The sequence below is a fragment of the Sorex araneus genome, chromosome 1, assembly GCF_027595985.1.
Source record: "Sorex araneus isolate mSorAra2 chromosome 1, mSorAra2.pri, whole genome shotgun sequence".
In the NCBI taxonomy this organism is placed as follows: Eukaryota; Metazoa; Chordata; class Mammalia; order Eulipotyphla; family Soricidae; genus Sorex; species Sorex araneus.
The window spans coordinates 179,164,878-179,184,590 of record NC_073302.1 but is presented as its reverse complement, the minus strand read 5'-3'; the positions used below and the strand labels follow the sequence as shown (position 1 = coordinate 179,184,590).

The 19,713-nt window shown below is 45.7% G+C and overlaps 1 protein-coding gene across 1 annotated transcript in view; it reads right to left on the bottom strand.

Annotated features, from left to right (window-relative positions):
• The window catches only part of FBXL17 (F-box and leucine rich repeat protein 17), a 527,962-nt gene that overhangs the window by 500,868 nt on the left and 7,381 nt on the right, over window positions 1-19,713 (bottom strand). The window contains exon 2 of the mRNA XM_055139470.1: window positions 85-207. Within this exon, the coding sequence (XP_054995445.1) occupies window positions 85-207 (123 nt within the window). The remainder of the gene's footprint in view (window positions 1-84; window positions 208-19,713) is intronic.

Below are 19,713 nucleotides of genomic sequence, written 5' to 3'. Positions count from 1 at the left end.
AAACTACTACAGGATCAAAGAAGTGATTTGCAACATGGGCTAGAAATATTTCTAAAAGGCTGTTTCTTAGAACAGATTCCTTACCTGCTGACGGCTACTAAGATCCAGCTGCTTCCAGAACTGGAAATCTAAACAGAGATCACGCCAGTATTTGCAAACCAACGATGCAGAAAGACAGCGCTCATCCAGGGACAAATTGGAAAAGATCTGTGAATAAAAAAAGGAGTTACAGATACTAACATTTTTATAGCACAAAAACAATGTTTCTATCAGTTTTTAAAAGCTAACTTTTTTTTAAACTTTTCTTATTGATTGAGGGTCTGTGACTCTGCAGTACCACTAACGGTGGTTTCCTGTGCCACCATTCCATCAACACCACACCCTCAGCAGTGCACCCCTCCCCCGACCCGGGGCTGCAGCGGCCCCCTCTCAACTCCCACCCCACCCCCCACACACACACGTGTAGAGCAGCTCTCCGGTGTTATATCTGGCCCTTTGCTGCTACTTGCTGTGCATCTTTAAGTCCCAAATATCGGAAAAAGTAACTTTTAAGAACACTAAGCCAACTTGAACACTAGCAGCTCACTGCTGGGACCGCCCTGAAGACGGGGTTCATTAACACTGGTGTCAGGAACAGGAACTCAGCTTCCATTCCTGCAAGAGTGGGACTTAGAACATGGTGCAAAAATGTGTTAACAAAGAAAGTGCCAGAAGCAGACGGGTGGGTGGGCAGGCTGCGCATGGGGGAGTGGGGAGCGGACGCTGATGAAGGGGTGAGTGCTGATCCCATATGCCTGAAACCTAAACAGAATAATTTTGTGATTTCACAATGACTAAACTTTTTTTAAAAAATAGTAGGACTGAAATAGAGACATTAGTGTTGTGTGTGTGTGTTCGAGGTGCAGTGTGTGGTGTGTGCCAAGACGAGAGGCTGGAATGACAGCACAGGAGGGGTCGCTCGCCTGGCAAGCACCGCCAGGAGTGATCCCTGAATGCAGAGCCAGGAGAAAGCCAGAGAGCTGCAGACCCCAAACAAAACAAAGAACAGGGAGGGATCCATGTGTGTTACCAGGAAAAAAGAAAAACAATGAAATGAGAAATTTAAAAGATGCGAACTTTTAGAACCTTAGAGTCATATGGAATTAAAAGCAGCAATAAGCAGAGGCTGGAGAGATAGCATAGCAGGTAAGGTGCTTTCGGCCTCCCGAGCAAACAGAAGTTGAGTGCAGAGCCCTATGCATCACTGGATGTGACAAAACATAACAGTAATGACAATGAATAAAGCTTCAGGACTTGGACGAGAGGTAAGGCGCCCAAGCTCGCGCCCGTGCGGCTGATCCCCTCCGCTTCCACAGCATCATTCCTGGTGACTGGGCATGCCAGCGGCCACTCCGAAACAGAGCCAGACAGCTCCTCAGAACAAAAACAAACCAGAACAATTATTCCTGTTACTGCTTCCCAGAAATTCACAGCCTTAACCTAATCATGAAAAAGTATATATCAGATGTATGGCAACTTAGGACATTCTACAAGCTACCTAATAACCAAGACTCCTAAATAAATGTTCAAGGTCTGGGGCCAGAGCAACAGTACAGCAGGCAGGGCGCTTGCGCTCACTAGCCCAGAGTTCGACCCCCGGCAAGCCGTATGGCCCCCTGAGCACTGCCAAGAGTGAGCCCTGAGCACAGAGCCAGGAGTAAGCCCTGTGCACTCCTGGGTGTAACCCAAAAATGAAACAAACAAAAATTCATGGATTCTGGGTCGAAGGGGAACTGGAGGAAGGTAGTCGAGTTACCCGCCCAGCTGTGAGACAAGAGGTGCGTCATGCAGCACAAGGGCCTCCATGAGCACCATCCCAGGGGACACAGAAAACTGCGAAGGAAATAAATCCTCAGTCTGGGGTCTTTTGGGGTTTGGGGTTTTGGTTTCGGGATTATTTTTTTAATGTTGTTTTGGGGCCATGCCCAGTGATGCTCAGGGGTTACTCCTGGCTCTTAACTCAGGGATCACTCCTGGCAGTGCTCGGGGGACCATACGGGATGCTGGGGACAGAACCCAGTTTGGCTGTGTGCAAGGCAAGCGCCCTACCTGCTGTACTATGGCTCTGGCCCCCAGCCTGAGTTCTTATCACAAGAAGCAATGTCTTCTTTTTTCTTTCCTTTAGCTGTATCAAAAGATGGTTAGCCAAACCTACTACAGTGATCATTTTGTAATATGTAAATCACACCGTGCTATATACCTTAAATTTATGCAGTGAAAGGACAATTCTCAAGCTGGAATATAATTCCAGGTTGTGAGGGTGAGGGATGAGGCTAGAGGTGGGACTCACTGCACGTGAGGCCACGGACTAGCTCTGACTCCAGGAAAAGAGAAGTTCCAGGGCACTGAGATGACCACAGGCGACAGAAAGGAGAGAGCCAGAGACTAATGCAGCCCTGAGTACGAGAAAGGAAGAGACAGGAACGCTGGACTACGGACCTCAGACAGCAGAAGAGAAGACACTTGGGGCAGGGAGAGATGGCAGGAACAGACTCGGTAATATCTGTGTAAGTTTTCTCTAAAATTATCCCAACATGAACAACTTATATTTTTAAAAGTTTTAAAACAAACTTAAGATTATTAGAACCCATACAGGTTTTGTTTTAATTCAGAGAAACATCAATAAATATGTCAACATATTGAGATCCTGAATTGAATCACATAATAAGAAATTTCTGAAACTATTAGATAATAGTTTTATTTATTGTGTCTCCTCTTCTCACTGGACCCTTGGCAGGAGAACTGCTATACAGTTCCTCTATTACCTGATAGTTCCTCCACTACTATAATAGATACTAGTCTTACTGTGAATATACAGATAAGTTGTTATAGTCATGTGTTGTTTGTATTTTTAAACTTACTCTTTTTAGACACATGAAACACTGAAAAGATGAAAAGAGCTTTCAACTATCTAAATCATAAACAAAGCTGGGGAAAGAGAAAACAAGAAAGGCAGAATCTTGAATGAGGAATACATACAGGGAGGGCATTTGTTATACTATTTCTATATTTGGAAATTTCCACGATACAGAAATGACAGCTTCACAACACAAACTCCAACACAAAATCATCTTGTTTTAGTTGATTCATGGCTCTACCATCTATTCCAATATTCATGTGACCTTAAGCAAATTAACCAATCTGTACACTTTAATGTCCTTGTCTTCAAAATGAGGATACACTAGTTAACTGGATCAGGCTATTCTGAGGACAAAAGGCATAAACAATTTTTAGGACAGTGTCTCCAACGGAGCAAGCGAAATATAAAGGGTTGCTACCATAAAATGGCCTACGGCTACTTACCTCTGAGCAGTTAAAGGCGGTAGACATCTACACTAGAATCTTTACTATTTCTGAATCTTAAGCTTATGGGGGAAACTGCCTTATCTTCACAGCTACAGTTCCCCTTCAAGGTCCAGTGGGAAGTGAAGAGACCAGAGACTAGCAAAGACAAGTCAGGGCCCTGCCGGCCAGCACCACCTGAGAGCAGCTGCCTCGGGACTCTAGAAAGATAAGCAGACTGAGGGCCATCGAAAGACAGCATGGACATCGCCAGGCACGGGGCTGGGCCAGGAGTCGCTCCCTGGCAACCCATTCACTCCCTGTGCACAGCCAGGCAGGATTCCCGAGTGCAGAGCAGGGAGTAAGGCCCGAGCATCGTGCCCAAAAACAAACAAGTAAAACGAAGGTAAGTAACAGACGATGGAAGAGCTAACTCACACCCCGAGGAATGGCCAATAATGAACTGTGTCTCCTTCCACAGGGACATGAGGATGGCCCCGTGCGCAGGCCGCAGGGCGGGGGCAGCGGCTAGGGCGAGCCCCTGAGCCCTGGCGCTCCCCCAGCACAACACACTTCCTGAGCACAAAAGCGCAGAGCAGACCCCGGCCACAGCTGTGCTGCCCAAACTACAGCGTGAGTCAACTTTCCGGAGAGAAATGTATTCCTCTCTGAGACACAGAATGTGAAGAAGCGCCTTCATTTTCGCATTTTCTTTTCTCCTGTCTCTTTCTTTAAAAAAAAATAATATATTAACATTTGCTACAACTTCTCAGCAAGAAGAAGAATTTAAAGATTAAACGCATCACTTAAAAAGTGAAACAGAAACACTGACCGGATTTGGGCTGGAGAGACAGTACAGAAGGTAAGGGAATTCCCTCCACAAGGAATCTGGTTCAACCCCCAGCACCAACTATGGGTCCACCAGAACCACCAGGAGTGATCCCTGAGTACCACCAGGTATGACCACCCCCACCAAACTCTCCCCCAAAAATGAACTTAACAGGAGACAACATGAAATAGTCTGATCTTAACAAATATAAACTGATTTGAATAGCAAAAAAAAGAAGAAAGAAGGATTTGGAAACTGCATAGCACATCGAAGACCTGTGATGATCTACAATTTCAGAAGGTCTACTTTCCATGTTGAGGCTTCCCCAAAAAAGGGGAGAAAGAACAGCAGAGGGGAAAAAAATACTGAGAAAACATAGCCTGTGCCCAGAACTGTGGCTCAACGCGGTCAAGTACGTGGTACAAATGAGTTAATATTGAGGCCCTGGGTTCCATCTCCAACACGCAGGGGGCGGCTGTTGATAAAAACATGGACCATGTAAACTCCCATGATTCTGTGGACTTCTAATTCAAGAAAATCAACACAAACCCAAACAGCTCATATGCAAAGACAATCATACCCAGACACAACACAGTCCAACTCTGAGGAGACAGAACAGCGGGTAAGACACTCACACTGCATGCCAACAACCCAGGGCTGCTCCTGAGAGTGTGAGTCAAAAAAAATATATATCTGGAACTCAACCCTCGAGAAAGAATATACAACATACAGAGCAACGCTGGTTTAAAGGGCAGACTCATCAAAAACCATGCAAGTGGGAGCGTAAAACCAAGGCTCGCGTCACGTGCAGGGAAGGATGGCACGCACGGAGACCCCAGGGGCCAGGGTTCCGGGAAGGAAGATCAGAAGAGGGGTGCGGGGAGGAGGGTCTGGCACTCTGGGGGGAGGGTACACAGCAACCATGAGTGTCACACTAATAGTGACCCTATTGCTGAAGCCATAATAAAGTGGTAAGGGACAAAACAAAGGTACTTCAGGGCCAAAGACTAATCCAGGGGTCACGGGGTATGGCCATGGGGCAAGGGGGGGGAGGGGCGGAACCCGTAGGACAGAGGCAGTGCAGAAACACGTTCAAAAAATGGAATGGGCTCATCAGTCCCGAATGACATGCTCAAGAACCCCACTCACACCACAGCCAAGGCGCCTCGGGCTGCCGCGGGGCGGCTTCCCCGACCAACGGCCGGGCTGGGGAGATGCCCGCCGAGACCCAGGGTCAGGGCCGCCCGGCTGTGAAGGAAGGGGCGCGCCGGCTCCAGGCTGGGAGCGGTGCCTGCCCTGGACACGCCTGCGGTGGCACCCACACCTCACCGCGGCCACGGGCAACGGCCCGACCGCACAGCTCACGGCCAGGCCGCAGAGAGCCAGCTCCCAAGGGTCCGCGCACAGCTGGGGGTCTCCGGGGCCGGCCCACCCCGAGTACAGCTGCCATCCTCCCTCCCGCCCGCCCCGTGCGTGACCTCCCTCCCTCCTGGACCTGCCATTCCCACATCCCAGCCACCCTCTCGGACCCAGACAGACAGTCCCAGCTCAGGGTTACAGGGCGTGGCCTGGGAGGGGCGTGGCCTCTGAGAGGGGCGTGGCCTCCCAGCGTGGGCGTGGCCTTTGTGGGGCCAGCGGCCTCATTTTCCCCATTCCTGCAACTCTGGAGTAACATCTCAGTCTTCACTGCCTAAATCGGTGAGTAAGCTCCTAGCTATCTCCAACACAGTAGGCGAATAGCCCGCTAGTCTATTCCAATTTCACCAAAATACTAATAAACAGAAGCTGTATGAGCCCGATATAAAAGAGCACATTCTCCAAAAGCATCACTGGAGGCCTCAATAAGGAACAGAGGAACATCTGAGAGGAAGGACATGTCCTAGAAGGGGAAAATAAAAAGGCGACCACCAACAACCAACTCATCCAGAATCACCGCTGGCAACAGGAGAGAACAGAGATAGTGACCTGGAAGGTCATACCTCCATACCACCACAACAACATGAAGAAACAGCGCCAATTCCCACGACGAGAAAAGGACGATGAAAGGAGTCCAGAAGCCTCAGTAGGCATTACCCACAAACGTGCGCTCTCCAATAAAGAATTCAGAGATGAAATGCTGAAGATGTTCAATGAACTCAAAGAAACAGTGGAACAGGTATCCAGTAAATTAAAGGAGGACATGAAAGAAAAAGTGGAACAGACAGCCGAGAAAATACAGGAAGAAATGAGAGCAGAAATACAGAAGCTACACACAGAAGTGTCACAAATAAAGGATTCGGTAAATGAAATAAACTCAGTGGGTACCCTCAACAGTAGAATAGCTACAGCCGAAGACAGAAACAGTGAGCTTGAAGATGAGCTACAAGAAGCTTACAAACAACAACAATGGGAAGAGACCTCAAAATAGCTCTAGGGAAAATCAGAGACCTAGGGGATGATTTCAAGAGAACAACATTAGAATCATTGGAGTACCAGAAGGACAGGGAAGCAACCCCAATGAAAAAGCCACAGTTAAAGAAATCATTGATGAAAAGTTCCCAGAACTGGAGAATGCAGGCATCTAGATCCAAAGAGCCCGAAGGGTGCCAGCTAACAGAGACCCTAATAAAAGCACCCAAAACATATCATAGTTAGAATGATGAATGTCACGGATAGAGACACAATATTGCAAGCAGCAAGGTCAAAGACAAAAATCACATACAAAGGAGCACCCCTTAGATTTACAGCAGACCTGTCAGAGGAAACCCTCCAAGCTCAAAGGCAATGGTGGGACATGATAAAAAAAAAAAAAATGAAATAAAAAATAAAAAACACCTCAATGAAATGAACGCTTCACCAAGAATACTTTATCCAGCTAAACTCTCACTCAAACTCAAGGAACAATACACTATTTCATGGATAAACAACAGCTCAGAAACTTCACAGACTCAAAACCAAACCTAAAAGAAGGACTAAAGGGGCTACTACAAGCACAACAAACACTTAGAGGAAGATGGCAAAAAGCCCCATGACAATAATCTCTCTCAGTGATAATGGTCTAAATGCACCAATTAAGAGACACAGAGCGGCAAAATGGATTCGGAGACTGAACCCAACATTCTGTTGCCTACAAGAAACATATCTGAACAGTCAGAACAAACAAGACTCAAAAGTAAAAGGATGAAAAACAATCCTGCAAGCAAACAACCCCCTCAAAATAGCTGGGGTGGCCTTACTAGTATCTGACAACATAGATTTCAGGTTGGAAAAGATTAGAAGAGGCAGTGAAGGCCATTTTTTATTAATCAAGGGATATGTACAGCAAGAAGAAATCACAATCCTAAACATGTATGCACCCAATGAGGGACCAGCTAAACACCTACAACAACTCCTAACAGACCTTAAGAAACCAAACATTGTAAGCAACACAATAGTGGTTGGAGACTTCAACACTGCCTTATCACCTCTGCATAGATCAAGAAGATTAAAACTCAGCAAGGAAATACTGGCTTTGAAGGAAGACAGAAGAGAGAGGGCTGATAGATCTGTACAGGACTTTATATCCCCCAAAAAAGAATACACATTCTTTTCCAGTGTACATGGAACATTTTCCAGAATAGACCATGTGCTGGGCCACAAAACATACCGCAACAGAATCAGAAAGATACACCTGGTATCAACTATCTTTTCAGTCCACGATGTACTGAAGATAGAAGTTAATCATGTACAGATACAGAAAACCAAATCAAACACCAAATTAAACAACTCAATGTTGAACAACGAGTGGATTAAGAAGGAAATCAAGGAAGAAATCAAAGGATACCTGGAAACAAATGAGAATGAAAACACAAGTTACCAGAACCTATGAGACGCAGCTAAAGCCATGTTAAGGGTAAAATGCATGCCCTCCATGCATTTCTCAGGAAGGAAGAAAGGGCCCACATAAATAACTTGACTTCACAGCTTAAGATTTTAGAAAAGGACCAACAAAAGAAGCCCAAACCAGGCAGAAGGAAATAGATAATAAAACTTAAAGCAGAAATCAACAACATGGAAACCCAAAAGACAATCCGAAAAATCATGAAACCAAGATTCTTCGAGAAAATAAACAAGATAAACCACTATCAAGACTCACAAAGAAAGAGAGAGAACCCTAATAAACCGAATCAGAAATGAAATGGGGGACATCACAACAGAAACCAAAGAAATTCAAAACATCATCAGAGACTACTTTGGAAGTCGGTATGCCACAAAGCAAGAGAACGTATAGGAAATGGATAAATTCCTGGATTCCTATAATCTCCCAAGGCTGAATCAAGAAGATGTGGGATACCTGAATAGTCCTATTAACATCAAGGAAAATAAAACTGTAATCAAAAGTCTTCCCAAAAACAGAAGCCCAGGTCCACACAGATTCACTAGCGAATTTTTCCAAACATTTAAAGAGGACCTATTGCCAGTTCTTTTCAAGCTTTTCCAGTAAATTGAAGAAACAGAAACTCTATCAAACAATTTCTATGAGGCACATATCTCCCTAATACCAAAGGCAAACAAAGAAACCACAAAAAAGAAAACTACAACTGATATCCCTGACGAACATGGATGTGAAGACCCTCAACAAAATATTAGCAAATAAAATCCAACAACTCATCAGAAAGATCATACGCCATGACCAAGTGGGATTCATTCCGGGAATGCAGAGATGGTTTAACATTAGGAAATCAATCAACATAATCCATCATATCAATAAAAAAGATAAAAAACCATGTGATCATATCAATAGATGCAGAGAAAGCATTTGACAAGATCCAGCACTCATCACTCATTTATGATGAAAACTCTCGCTAAAATTGGTATAGAAGGGACTTTCCTCAATACAGTCAAAGCCATCTACCACAACTCTATGGCAAGCATCATCCTCAATGGGGAAAAGCTAAGAGTCTTCCCTCTAAAATCAGGGACAAGACAAGGATACCCACTCTCACCACTTCTGTTCAAATACTGGAAGTACCTGCAATAGCAGTTAGGCAAGAAAAAGATGTTAAAGACATCCAGATAGGAAAGGAAGAAAGCAAGTTCTCACTATTTGCATATGATATGATATTAGATTTAGAGAACCCTAAAACCTTAGAAACAACAGACTTGTATAGTAAAGCTGCAGGCTATAAAATCAATACCCGAAAGTCCATGGCTTTCCTATACGCAAAAAAATGAGAGAGAAGAAAGTGACATGAAAAAAGCAATCCCATTCACAATCATGGCTCAGAAAATCAAGTACCTCGGAATCAGCTTAACTAAGGAGGTAAAGTACCTGTACAAAGAAAACTAAAAACATGACTTCAAGAAATAAAAGACCACATGAGGAAATGGAAACACATCCCCTGCTCATGGATTGGGAGAATTACCATTGTCAAAATGGCAATACTCCCCAAAGCATTATACATATTCAATGTGATCCCTATAAGGGTACCCATGACATTCTTCAAAGAAACGGAGCAAACACTCCTGAAATTCATATGGAACAATAAGCCCCCACGAGTAGCAAAAGCAGTTCTTGGGAAAAAGAAGGTGGGAGGCATCACCTTCCCCAACCTCAAACTCTACTACAATGCAGTAATAATTAAAACAGCATGGTACTGGAACAAAGGCAGAGCCGCAGACCAATGAAACAGGGTTGAATATCCTGACACACAACCTCAAATATATGATCATTTAATCTTTTATAAGGAAGCAAGAAATGTGAAGTGGAACAAAGAAAGCCAATTTATCAAATGGTGCTGGCAAAACTGGAAAGCTACATGCAAAAAAAAAAAAAATGAGCTCAGATCTCTACCTAACACCATGTACAAAAGTTAGATCAAAATGGATTGAAGGCCTCAACATAAGACCAGAATCCATAGGGTATATTGAAGACAAGTTTGGCAAAACCCTCCACGACATTGAAGCTAAAGGTATCTTCAAAGATGACATGCCACTGGCCAAGCAAGTAGAAACAGAGATAAACAAATGGGACTATCTTAAACTAAAAACTTCTGCACCACAAAAGCAACAGTGACCAAAATACAAAGACAGTCTACAGAATGGAAAAAGATATTAACCCAATACCAATCTGATAAGAGGTTGATATCAAGGATATACAAGGCACAGGTTGAACTCCACAAGAAGAAAACATACAATCCCATCAGAAAATGGGATGACAAAATAAACAGGAACTTTCTCAAAGAAGAAATCCTAATGGTCAAAAGACACAGATGAAAATGCTCTTCGTCACTAATCATCAAGGAGTTGCAGATTAAAACAATGAGATACCATCTCACACCACAGAGACTGGCACACATTCAAAAGAACAAAAGCAACCGGTGTTGGCGTGGATGTGGGGAGTAAGGGACCCTCCTTCACTGCTAGTGGGAATACCGACTGGTGCAGCCCTTTTGGACACTTCTCAAAAAATTATAAATTGTTCTCCCATTTGACCCAGTACCACTTCTGGGAATATATCCCAGAGAGGTAAAAATATAGTAGAAATGACATCTGCACTTGTAAGTTCATTGCAGCACTGTTTATAATAGCCAGAATCTGGAAAAACCCAAGTTCCCAAGAACAGATGACTGATTAAAGAAACTTTGGTACATCTACACAATGGAATACTATGCAGCTGTTAGAAATGATGAAGTCATGAACTTTGCATATAAGTTGATCAACATGGAAAGTATCATGTTAAGTGAAATGAGTCAGAAAGGGACAGACAGATACAGAAAGATCGCATTTATCTGTCGAATATAAAGTAACAGAATGGGAGACTAACACCCAAGAGTAGTAGAGATAAGAACCAGGAGGTCTGCTCCACAGCTTGGATACCAGCCTCACCTGCTGGAGGAAAAGGCAGCTCGGATAGTGAAAGGAACACCAAGTAAATGATGTTGAGGGGACCCATTTTTGCTGAAAGATGCGTGCCGAAAGTAGACTATAGACCGAATATGAAGGCCACTCAATACCTCTATTGCAAACCACAACACCTAAAAGGAGACAGAACAGAAGGGAATGCCCTGCCGCAGAGGCAGGGTCGGGTGGTGGGGGGTGGGGTGGGATGGTGGGAGGGTGACTGACTGGGAACATTGGTGGAGGAGAATGGGCACTGCTGGAGGGACGGGTAAACAAGCACTGTATGACTGAAATGCAAACACGAAAGTTCATAAGTTTGTAACTATAACTCACAATGATTCACTAATTTAAAAAAAAAATTTAAATTTAAAAAACTCCGGGGTTTCCAAGTGGGGTGGGGAGCAACCCTCCACCCACTCCCTCAGACTTCCGGAAGCCTGGGCTGCCCCAGTTCTACAGTTCCTAGAGCACCTGCTGTGACACCTCGAACTCCACAATCCAGCAGGAGCACAGCCAGTGGGCGGAAACCAGTGACAGGAAGCTTAGAAACCCCCGGAGGCACTGTCAGAGCGCACAGTGACCCTCAGGGAGAGACACAAGAAGGCTCACAAGTTTTCTTTTACTGAAGTATTTTTTGATAATTCCGTTTCGTTGTAACAAGCAATATAAAATGGAATGTTGTGTGCCTTCTATGGGGGCAGGCTTGGGCAGCGGCTGGGAAAATGGGGACAATGGTGGAGGGAAGGTCACTCTGCAGGAGGCTTGGGCTGGACCACTCACCCCACACAACTGTACTATGGGCTGTGTAAAAACACAAAAAAGAAAAGAGAATAAAAAGAGGGAGCAGGCACCACACCGGGGAGGTTGGACTTTGTGAACCACAGTGTTTAATCAAGTAGACACACACGAAAAACATCACCATTTAATTTTTTTAAAGTATCATTGAAAAAGTACGGAGTTGGTTTGCCTTGCACTCAGCCAGCTGGGGTTGGATCCCCGGCATCCCATATGATCCTGCAAGCACTTCCAGGAGTGACTCCTGAGTGAGGAGCCAGGAGTAAGCCCTACCCCCACCCAAAAAAGAAAAAAGAATTACAAGAAAAACATTCTCAAAGGAAAGAAAACCAAAAGAATTCACAGGCAACAACACTTCGGGTCTGCTCCCTGCCACTGCTGCCTGCACAGGACCTCTGAGGCCCCCGGGGATCCCTGAGCATCATGGGGTGTGCCCCACCCCAAAAAATTCCTATCCGGGGCTAAGAAATGGGAGAAAGGCCACTGGGTATCATACAGCACCCACAGAAGATCTGTGAGACCCAGGAGAAGAGAACGAGGGAAGAAAAACAAAGGAGAGGAACAGGGAAGGGAAGGGGAGGGGAGGGATGGGGAGGGAAGGGAAGGAGAGAAGGGGAGAAGGGGAGAAAGGGAGGGGAAAAGATAGAAGGGGAGAGAGAGAGCATAATACAAAACAACAGGCCAAGAGCTAAAAAATTGTACAAAGAACGAAAGAAAACCATGAGAGGGGCCACAACAAAGCATTGGATTTGCATGTAGCCAACCCGGCTCAACCCCGACACTTCATGTAGGTTTCCTGAACACCAAGAGTGATCCCTAAGCACAGAGGCAGAACTAAGAACTGGGTACAGTTGGTTATGGCCCCAAACAAATCAAAATATTTTGAGGGAAAAAATTTTAACAACACAAGAATCAAATATCAAATCGACATAACCTACCACATAGACATTTCTATTTCTAAAAAAAGAAAGTATATGTGTATATATATGGAAACGATGAAATAGAATATCTAGAATTGATCTGTACAGTAATTGAAATAGAAATTCAGTGTAGAAACTCAGAAGAAATCAAGACAGACCAGAGAGAGTATAGCAGGTAAGGTGCTTGCCCTGCATGCTACCAACCTTGGGGGGTTGGGGGGTAGAAGAAAGAAGAAATAAGAAGGAAGAAGAAAGAAGAAAGGAGGAGGAGGAGGAGGAGGAGGAGGAGGAGAAGAAGGAGAAGAAGGAGAAGAAGGAAAAGAAGAAGAAGGAGGAGGAGGAGGAGGAGGAGGAGGAGGAGGAGGAGGAGGAGGAGAAGAAGGAGAAGGAGAAGGAGAAGAAGAAGGAGAAGAAGAAGAAGAAGAAGAAGAAGAAGAAGAAGAAGAAGAAGAAGAAGAAGAAGAAGAAGAAGAAGAAGAAGAAGAAGAAGAAGAAGAAGAAGAAGAAGAAGAAGAAGAAGAAAGAGAAGGAGAAGGAGAAGAAAGAGGAGAAGAGGAGGAAGAAGAAGAAGAAAGAAGACGAGGAGGAGGAGGAGGAGGAGTAAATTTAATGAATATAGAACAGACCAAAGTGTTCTATAAATGAGTCACCGGTGGCCTTTATGGAGTGAGAACAAATCAAAGGGCCAGTGAACCTGTCTGCATGATGAAACCTGGGGTTCACACCACGTGACCCCTAAGTCAGGCACCACTGGGAGTGAGCCACTCTGAATAAAAAATGCCTCTCTAGACTGGCTCCCTGGTTATCTAATAACAAGCTAAGACCTTTTACCCTCAAGAACCTACAGAGAACAGCAGTGAAAATATTTCATGTTCATGGATTGGAAGAATTAACATTGTAAAAATGACTCTCCAGGGGTCAGAGTCATGGGATAGTGGCTATGGCACTTGCACTCCTGAGGCCATCCCAGATTTGATCCCCGACTCCACACAGAGCCCCCCAAGTCTGCAGGGGTGGTCCTTGAGCACAGAACCAGGAGGACAAAACAGTTAATTTACTGACAGATGCTTGACAGAATTCAACAAATAGTGCTGAAAAAACTGGCTAGGGGCTGGAGTGATAGCACAGCGGGTAGGACATTTACCTCGCACACAGCCGGCCCAGGTTCGGTTCCCAGCATCCCATATGGTCCCCTGAGCACAGCCAGGAGTAATTCCTGAGTGCATGAGCCAGGAGTAACCCAAAAACAAACAAACAAAAAAAACTGGCTAGATATATGCAAATAAAATAAGAAGAAAAAAAAGAAAATGGGCCCCTATTTTACACTCTACACAAACGCTAGTTCAAAGTTAGAGATATTAGACCTGAATAGATATTAGACCTCAGTAGAACTCCCATGACAGTCTTCAAATATGTCTTATTACTACTCGAACAACAGCAGAGGACTGGAGCGACAGCACAGAAGTTAGGGCATTTGCCTTAAACTGGCTGACCCAGGTTCGATTCCTCCATCCCTCTCGGAGAGCCCGGCAAGCTACCAAGAGTATCCAGCCTGCACAGCAGAGCCTGGCAAGCTACCCATGGCGTATTCGATATGCCAAAAACAGTAACAACAAGTCTCACAATGGAGACATTACTGGTGCCTGCTCGAGCAAATCGATGAGCAACGGGATGACAATGATACAGTGCTACTAAACTCGAGTGGCAAAGAAAAATAAATGATTAATATCTAACTATAAAGAACCTTACTATGAAAGAAGAAAACACCCTCCTGAATGGAAGGACACATTCATAAACCACGTGTCTGGTGAAGGGCTACTAGCCAAGATGCACACAGTATGTGGGGACTCGCTGGGGGGCCGGGCAGGGGAGGTTTATACAGGGAGTCCAGACATGCCCAGCTAAGCCACTTCATAGGATCCCCCACGCACTTCCACGGTTACTCCTGAGCACTGCTGAGTGTGGCTCCAAACTACCAGCAAAAGTAGGGCAGGGGGAAGTTGAACAGTCACTTCTTCAAAGAACATGCAGGCATACAGAGACATCATCACGATCAGGGAAATGCGAATCAAACAGCGCTGTCAGCTCTCACCATGGGAAATGGTCCGCACAAAGCTCAGTGCTGATGGGTATGACTGAAAAGCGTACCCACATTCAGAACCTTGCGGGGCTGCCCTGATCCAGCGTCGACAGAAAACGGCATGGAGACTTCCAAAGGGGAAAAAATTAAAAATCAAAAACGGAACTACCAAATGACCCAACAATTGCACTCCTTACCATCTACTGTAATAGACAATCATTCATTCAAAAAGGTAAGTGCATGCCCTTGTTCAATGCTGGGTATACCATGCTGGAGACTGCCAGGGTCCTGTTGGATAACATTGGGTTGTCCTTGCTCCTCCCGGAGGGAGCTTAGGTTTATTGAGCTACACCCACAACAGTGCTCCTGAGGCACACCCAATTCCATCAAGCACTAATAATCCTATATTGCTTTCTCTTTCTTTTATGTCACCTGCGTGGTTTAGCAATGTTCTTTTTGTATAGACATAGGAAGACAGCTGATGCTATGCTTTGTACCATGGGAGTTAACTGACTCCAAATAACATTTACTCCTGGGCATCCGTATTTACTTGACTTAAGCCTCAGTTACCCTTAGTTCCTAGCACTCCCAAAGCAGGGTCCCAACGAAGGGAATAGATGGACCGAGGGCAAGCTGTAAGCTACCCTGGCATTGAAAGGGGATAAGCTAAGTGCCATAAGTATAATAAGCTAAGAGCAGGGTCATGGGACAAACTCTGTCATGACCCAAAAGACATAACTGGATAAGGACCCTGCTGGTCCTTATCCAAAAGGAAAGACAAATCTGGCCTGAGGACTGTGGTCTGGAATATACAGTGAGATGTCCCCAGGAATAGCCAACCTTTAAGCTTAATACATCTCTTACTGTGCTCATATAAAATGACTAGAAATATTATGAGAAGTAAACTTACTATGGTTGTTAGCTGAGGAAAGGAGAAAGCAATACACCCTGGATGGAATCCCGCCCTTGAGCGGATATCCCAGTAATCTGGAGTGCTGAACCCTCAGATGAGATCTTGTCCTTGAGTTAATCCCCTAGAACTTCCCCTGAAGGAGGGGCTTTACCTCTGTTTGTTTTTATGACAATGTTCAACCCCACCTATGTGTGCCCACCCTTCATGATTGCTATATAACTATGCTGTAAGGGGTAAGAGGGGACTATGATACTAGAGATGAGGAAGAAGATAAACAAAGTAGAGGACTTTGAGGTCTAGGAGGAGACTAGAGTGATGGACTATGATGACTGGGACTCCGACCAAAACGACGACTACAGCTGCACTGTAAGGGGAGAGATCGGGCTACACTGGAGACGAGAGAGAAGTAAACTGACTACCAACAAGCTGGGGGCCCAGTCCCAGTTTCTCCGATCCCTGGTCCATCGTCCATCTGTCACCGTGGACAGGCCTGGGGAGGTGGCTTGAGTCCCACCGCTCCCTTCTTGGGAAACTCACAGCGTCCCGCCTGGCAGTGCTCATGGAGTCCTGGGGTACAGGTCTAACTAAGCACATGCAAGGCATGTGCCCTGAACCACTGAACTATCGCCCCTGGTTTCCCAAGCAGATCATCCTACAACTGAACAGCTGTAGTGTCCAACTAGCAACTTACACAGAAGTATGTGCAAACGTCTCAAGCCCGCCGGAGGGATCTGGGATGGGGGTTGGTGGGGAGGAAGAACATCCACTGCTGTCTCCACCCTGCAACCGTCCCTGCTTTCTGCCACACACACTCCCCCTCTCACCTGCACGGAAGCAGCTTCACAGTACACCAGGATGAAATTTCATCTTTCTCCTGGAGGATTCTCATTTCCAGAACCAGAGTTCCTGGATGGCCTTGCGGACACGGCACCCCAGCCACGTGCTGCCCACAGGGGAATTTCTCCTGCTGGTTCCCCACCAACAACCCACTTCCAGCGGCAATCATATGCTTTACCTCACTGCCGCAAACTGAGTCTGCCTCCCTGGCAGAAGGGCTGATTCTAACTGGTTCTTGCTGTAGCGAGAGGCGAGATGGCTCACACAGGTCACGGCAGACCCCCACCGCTCCAGCCTGAGAGCAGGAGCGAGGAGCAGACAGTCTGCTCGCCTGCCTCTGGTCCATCGCCCGGCCCAGAGAGCAACGGAGGAGGCCGCCCAGTTGGAATCTGTTCTTTGTGGAGAGGCTTCACCTAACTCTTCACGGGGCGAGTAAAGGAGGGCAGAAGTGCCAGGATGGTACACCCGATGGCAGATTTTAAAACGCCCCTTTCAGTTTGGGTACTCTAGTAGCTACTCCAGGAGGAGAGCAAGGGTACCACGGCCATGTCAGAAGCAGCCCCGGGGGAGGGCAAGTGCTTAAGCATCTGGCTGACAGCCAACAACGCTCTCGGAAAGCCGACAGGAATCCTTGAGGCCCAGCCTATGCCTATCAGAGCAGCATAGACTCGAGGTCAGAGGGACTTAGCTAACCCAGGATTTGGAAGCCATAGAAAGGACAAAATATTAAGGTCTGTGATTTTACCTACTAACTGTTGACATAATTTGTGACAAATAAAGGGGCTGGAGCGATAGTACAGCGGGTAGGGAGCTTGCCTTGACACAGCCCACTCATGTTCGATCCGTGACACCCCATTTGGTCCCTCGAGCCCACCAGGAGTGATTCCTGAGTGCAGAGCCAAGAATAACCCCCGAGCACCACTCGGTGTGGCTGAAAATAAACCAACCACCCCCCAAAAGAAATACGAACCTAACTTAACGTTTAAATATTTCTGCATTTTGTCATTAAGATGCTAAATTGTCCATAGCCTAACTCCTCAGAAAATAACCATTCTCCCCATTTTCCTGCCTCATTTAGTAAAGATCTGTACACATGTACTGGCTCCTATGAGACACTGAGACGTGAGGCAATTGTTGGTTTTTAAAGAGTACACAGTGAAAGGCATTTCAGAATGTAATTCCAGATTCAAACAAGAAGAGGCCAGGGGGCTCCCCACGGCCCTCAGTCCCCTGCGCCGAGGGAGTGACTCTGAGGCTCTGCTGAGGTGGCAGACGCCAGCCCAGCACAGAGTGCAGACACACACAGAGAAATAGGGAGACTCCAGGAGAAAGAATATCCCAGGGATGACTGGGAAAAAGAACCGTTATCTATAAAGAACTGACCTAGAACATATTTGCTGAATGAACAAAACACTGTCACTATAGCACTGTCATCCCATTGTTCATCGATTTACTCAAGCGGGCACCAGTAACATCTCTATTGTGAGACTTGTTACTGTTTTTGGCATATCGAATGCGCCCTGGGTAGCTTGCCAGGCTCTGCCGCGCGGGCGGGATACTCTTGGTAGCTTGTCGGGCTCTCCAAGAGGGACGGAGGTATTGAACCCGGGTCGACCAGAACAAAACAAAGATTGAAAAAATGTCAAGGGGAGTTGGTGGCATGAGGGGAGGGGGCAGGTGCAGACACCAAGAAAAAAAAAAAAACAGCTCCTGCATCTCTTGCACCAAGCCAGAAAATCACTTACTTTAACTCAAGCCTTTTATTTTTGTTTTGGGGCCACCTCCAGCAGTGTGCAGAGCCTACTGCTGCCTCTGCGCTCTCGAGTCATTCCTGGCTGGGCTCACAGGACCACAGGAATGGCAGAGACTGAACCCAGTGGACAGCGTGCAGGGCGAGTGCCCTACCCACTGTACTAAGGCAGCTGCTTGCACGTGACCGACCTTGGTTCAATTCCTAGTACCATAGATGGGCCCCAAGCAGCAGTCAGGGCCACTCCTAAGCACAGAGCCAGGAATAGCCCCTAAGCACTGCCAAGACAAAATGCAAAAAATAAATAAATAAAGGAAAAAATACAAGAACAAAACACCAAACTGAGGGCAGATAGAACCAAGGTGCAGTACAGCATGCCCTGCAGGTATGAGCCCTCAGCTCACCCTCAGAGCACAGAGAGGGGGCAAAAAAAAAAAAGAGAGAGAATCAAGCAAATCAACACATAGACCAATGGCTCATTTCTAAATTTAAAAATCTTATCTGCTACAGATAGCACTGTTAAAAAGGAGTTAAAGTTTCTGAGTAAGAAGTTTATAAGAAGGCTATATCCAAATTATAGAAACATTTACAAAACTTAATCTGTTCAGCGATTTTACATGACGATTCCTGTGTGTCAGCATCTGTGCTGAGTATCATAAGAGAGAAGTATCAAAGATACAACTCAGGGCTGGAGCGCTAGTGCAGCGGGTGGGGCATTTGCCTTGCATGCAGCCAACCCAAGTTCGATCCCAGGCATCCCATATGGTCCCCCAAGCACTGCCAGGAGTAATTCCTGAGTGCAGAACCAGGAATAACCCCTGAGCATCGCTTGGTGTAACTCCAAAAGCAAAAAAAAGAAACAACTCAATATTCCTGACTACAAAGTGTATGGTGCTACTTGCATAAAATTTCTAGGAAAGCCAAAACTATAAACATTGAAGACAAATCAGTGATTGTCTGGGGCTAAGATTGGGAGCAAAAACTGCATTAGAAAAAGGCAAAAGGTTAAGTAATGAAGGTATTTTTTTTTTTGGTTGTTGTTGGCTTCTTGGGTCACACCCAGCGAAGCTAAGGGGTTACTCCTGGCTCTGCACTCAGGAATCACTCCTGGCGGTGCTCAGGGGACCAAATGGGATGCTGGGGATCAAACTCAGGTTGGCCAGAAGCAAAGCAAATGCCCTCCCCGCTGTACTATCACTCCGGCCCAGTCATGGAGGTATTTTTAACTGACTGTTACTAAAAGTGTGCATTAACTAAAGCACACTTAAAATGGGCAAATTATACATGAACAAAGCTGAGCTTTTTTAGATCACGAAGTCTATTTCTATCATCATGCTCAGAGAAGACACAAAGATCAAACACATATTTTAGTGCAACACTAAATAGGCTGAATAGGTAGTAGCCTAA